This window comes from Colius striatus, unplaced genomic scaffold (genome assembly GCF_028858725.1).
Source record: "Colius striatus isolate bColStr4 unplaced genomic scaffold, bColStr4.1.hap1 scaffold_40, whole genome shotgun sequence".
Classification (NCBI taxonomy): domain Eukaryota; kingdom Metazoa; phylum Chordata; class Aves; order Coliiformes; family Coliidae; genus Colius; species Colius striatus.
In genome coordinates, this window is record NW_026908523.1 from 1868170 (window position 1) to 1872037 (window position 3868).

At 57.6% G+C, this 3868-nt stretch overlaps 1 protein-coding gene across 1 annotated transcript; it reads right to left on the minus strand.

The window, feature by feature from the left end:
• Positions 1 to 508: 508 nt before the first annotated feature.
• Positions 509 to 2026, minus strand: LOC133629367 (inositol 1,4,5-trisphosphate receptor-interacting protein-like 1). Its single transcript, XM_062020021.1, has one exon. It carries the CDS (start codon positions 2024 to 2026, stop codon positions 509 to 511), a length of 1518 nt encoding a protein of 505 aa, XP_061876005.1.
• Between the last annotated feature and the right edge of the window lie 1842 nt (positions 2027 to 3868).

Below are 3868 nucleotides of genomic sequence, written 5' to 3' on the forward strand. Positions count from 1 at the left end.
CAAAGTGTTCCAGCGTGGGAGCCCTTCTACAGGCTGCAGCTCTTCAATGTGCAGCTCCATCGTGGGCTTCCCATGGAGTCACAGCCTGCTTAGGAACAGCACGTGAGTCTCCTTCTCTGGAGACATTCCAAACCCACCTGGACAAGTTCCGGTGTGACCTACTCTAGGTGGTCCTGCTCTGGCAGAGGGGTTGAACTAGATGATCTTTTGAGGTCCCTTCCAAACCTTAAGGTGCTGTGATTGTGCTGAATGCTCCCTGCCTCTGGGCAGCCCAGAAGCCAGTAGCCTGTACCTGCGTTCCCCACAGAGGGACACACGGACGCTCACAGGCCGGGCGTTTGTTCAAACGACCGTTTACTCAACTACTTCTTCAAACAAGCAACTATGTACAAGGTCAAGCTCCCAGAGACACCTCAGGGAGCGAGAGCAATCGCTAATGGGCAGTGCCGAGTCTCTCTTGCCAGGCTCCTGGCAATGGCCCCTTCAGCTGCATCGGCTCCCACTCCCCTCAGCTCTCTGCCTCAAGACCTCTTTCATCCTCACGGATGAGCCGTCTTGTGAGCCGATCTTGCAGCTGCTCACAGTCACGCAGTGCCTCGGCGTGGGCAGCCGTATCGTCTGTCAGGTGCTGGAAGAGGTTGATGGGTTTGGCCTCTCGGAAGGCAGGAGGCAAGACGATCTCCTCGGGCACGTTGTGGTTGCCAAAGAAGAAGTGGTTGAGGCGCTTCTCCTCCACTCTGCGGCGCAGGTACCGCATGATTTCCTTCAGGCGCGGCAGCAGATACCTCCTGCGCCAGTCTGACAGGGGAGTGGTGGTCAGGAGGTGCATCACAACTGTCTTGATCATATAGGTGGAAAAGCCCGTTCCTGGCACCATGCGAGCGCAGAGCTGCAGGCAGTTGAGGTGGTAGCTGCCAGGCGGGGCGTTCCTGGCCACGTGCCTGAAGAACTTGGCCTCTGCCACAGCACAGGTCTCAGGCCACGTCGTGCGTGGGGTGAAGAAACCTGCTGCAGTCTGGCTGCTCACAAAGATGTCTGAGTCACCTTGCTGCACGCCAAAAAGCAGCTCAACAAAGAGAGGTGCTCGGGCGGCGTTTGACAGCTTCAGCTTGCAGGAGTGTCTGGAGAGCTGCAGCTGCATCCGGTAGCGGCGAGACTGAGGCAGCTCCCCCCAGGCTGACGTCACCAAGTTCTGGAACCAGAGGGCAGTTTTATGAACATCGAGGTAAGGGCCAGTGCAGAGGGTGTCGAGGACACTGGGACCCTGATTCCTCCTCCGTGGCTCCTCAGGGTAGTGGAGGAAGCACGGCGCGTCTCCTGCCGGCTCCTCTGCGCTGCAGGTGCACTCCGGGGACACACGGACGCAGAAGTTCTTTCCCGGCAGTTCCTGTGCAAAGTCTGGCTCCAGGTGGAAGGAGTAGCCATGGGGGGCCTTCAGGGGCACGAGCATGCGGTATGTGACGTCGCTGTCGCAAGGATTCCAGCCTTCGAAGGCGCTGCCCACGCCGATGGCTGGCTGCAGCTCCGGGGAGGAACTGTTGGCCAAGCGCCCTTGCAATAAACGGAGGAGGTCATCCAGCAGCTCCTGCACCGTGCTGCTGGTGTAGCACAGACTGAGCACTGTCCACTGGATGCGCCTCTCATAAATCAAAGCGTGGTGCCTCTCTTCAACAGTTTCTCCTTCGCTTTCTACCTCCTGGCAGTGTGTGTCACTGCCTGAGCTCTCCTCACTGCTGCTGTCGTCTGTGTCAGGGCTCCTTCTCCTGGTCCACCAGTACAGTGCCAAGAGCAGGACCAGGACTGCAGCAACGATCAGGTCTTCCCAGGAAATGACGGGCTGCCTCGGCTGCCGCGACGGCACCAGGAAACTGGAGCTGATGAGCAGCATCTCATGTATTTCTCTCGCCTGCTGGATCAGCTGCTCTTCTGTCGGCTTCAACACGGCCTCGTTCATCCTGGCGTAACACTGCTGTGCCTCTGGGATGAAGAGCGACAGCAGATTGGTGAAGAAGCGCACGAGCGCCATGATCTGCAGGGAGAGAGAACGAATGGGTTCAGTGGGGTGGGAGGGAGGGAGCTGGCAGCGGGGAAAACAGGGACCAGGAGCGGGGGCCGGTTGGAGAGGGGCCGAGGCAGGCGGGAGGCACAAGGGCTGTGTCAGCCCTGCCGGCGGCTGGGCCCTGGGTGCCGGGGCAGAGCGCAGCCTGCCACCGTCCCCCTCCTCCTGCCGCCTGCGCGCTCACCGCTGTCCCAGCGCGTACTGGGCCCGTGCTGCCCCTGGTGCCCCTTTATAGCCGCCCCCCGCTGGCACGGCCTCTGATGTCACAGACACCCCACAGCTGCCCCCCACACCCGCAAAGGACTGACCCATCCTGACCTCTACTCAGTACAGTCAGAGGCTGACAAACTGGGCGACCGCGAGAGGCACAAACTGGGCGACCGTGGTGTTCCTTTTGGAAGCCATAGCACCGAGGAGAAAAGAGAACCGAGGGTCTCTTGAAAGAACATTGGAATGGTCTGTGTCATAAATGCAGCCCTTCAGTACCCGTGAGTATAAGGTTGGCACTGTGACGTTAATAAAGCGATGTAACTCCTGTGAACGGTGTGTCAAATGGGCCTGTTCACAGCAGCTTGTAGATTCCCCGTCACTTCACATGGATTGAATCTTTTCCAGTACAAAACCAGGGTTTCTTTTGTAGTCTGGACGTATTTCAGACACATTATTGCATGTACATGACTGGTATTGCCTAAGAGAGTGTGAGTGGTGAATCCCCAAACAAGGCATGCAGAAGAACTGCGGGGAAGGATTTCTTCCCTGTGAGGCTGCCCAGATGGGTTGTGGAGTCTCCTTCTCTGGAGACATTCAGGGCCCACCTGGGTGAGTTCCTGTGGGATGGGTAGGTCACTGTTTGACAGACACAGCTGAGCCATGTGAAAGAGAATACTCAACATGAAGAATATGGTAAGTAAGGAATGGAGTGAAGTGCCAGAGGCACGGGGTTGCTGACATTGGTGGTTGTCGTGGTTTGGCCCAGCCAGCCCAGCAGCACCACGACAGTCTCTTGCTCGGAGCCTCCATCCACCCCCACCCTTGTTAGGATGGCAGAGGCCCAGCGAAATGGGAGTAAAAAGATCACCAAGGTTGTTGTGGATGGAGACAAGGGCAGGGAGGGCTCGCTGCCAGTTACAGTTCTGGGTAAAACAGACTCCAGTGCTCGACTGAGAGAGGAAAGGAGGAAAGGTTATTCTACAAGAAACAGAACGGAATAAAAGCAAAAAGGGAGCAGGATGGTGAGAAAATTACAACCAGAGCTTTAAGATCTCCCTCCCCCAGCCCTCCTTTCTTCCCAGGCCCAGCTCACTGCTCCCCAGATCTCTCCCTCCTCCCCCCTCAGCGGCTCAGGGGGGCAGGGAATGGGGGATGTGCTCAGTCTCTCACAGATGGGCTCTGCCACTTCTCTCTGCTCAGATGAGTACAACTCCTGGCATTCTTTCCCTGCTCCAACACGAGGTCCCTCCCCCAGGACACAGTCCTTAATGAACTTCTCTGGGATGGGTTGCTCCCAACAGCCGCGGCTTCTGCCCACACAGGGTCCCTCACACGGGACACAGTCCTTGGGGAATATCTCTGGTGTGGATTCTTCACCACGGTTGCAGTTTCTGCAGTTACAGGGTCCCTCTCTCGGGACAAGGCCTCTTCTGAGCATAAGTTGAATGAGCTGCTTTGTCATGGGTTCCTCCCCACAGTTACAGCTGTGGATATTGGGTCCCTTCCTCGGGACACAGCCGGCTCCGGCCATAGTCACTGCCCCTGGCTCGGGGCCTTTAATGAAGTGAATCGCTGCCCCTGGTCCAGGGTCAGCTTTAG

Excerpts from the sequence above, each read along its gene's own strand:
- LOC133629367 (XM_062020021.1), bottom strand. The coding sequence starts at position 2,026 with ATGGCGCTCGTGCGCTTCTTCACCAATCTGCTGTCGCTCTTCATCCCA.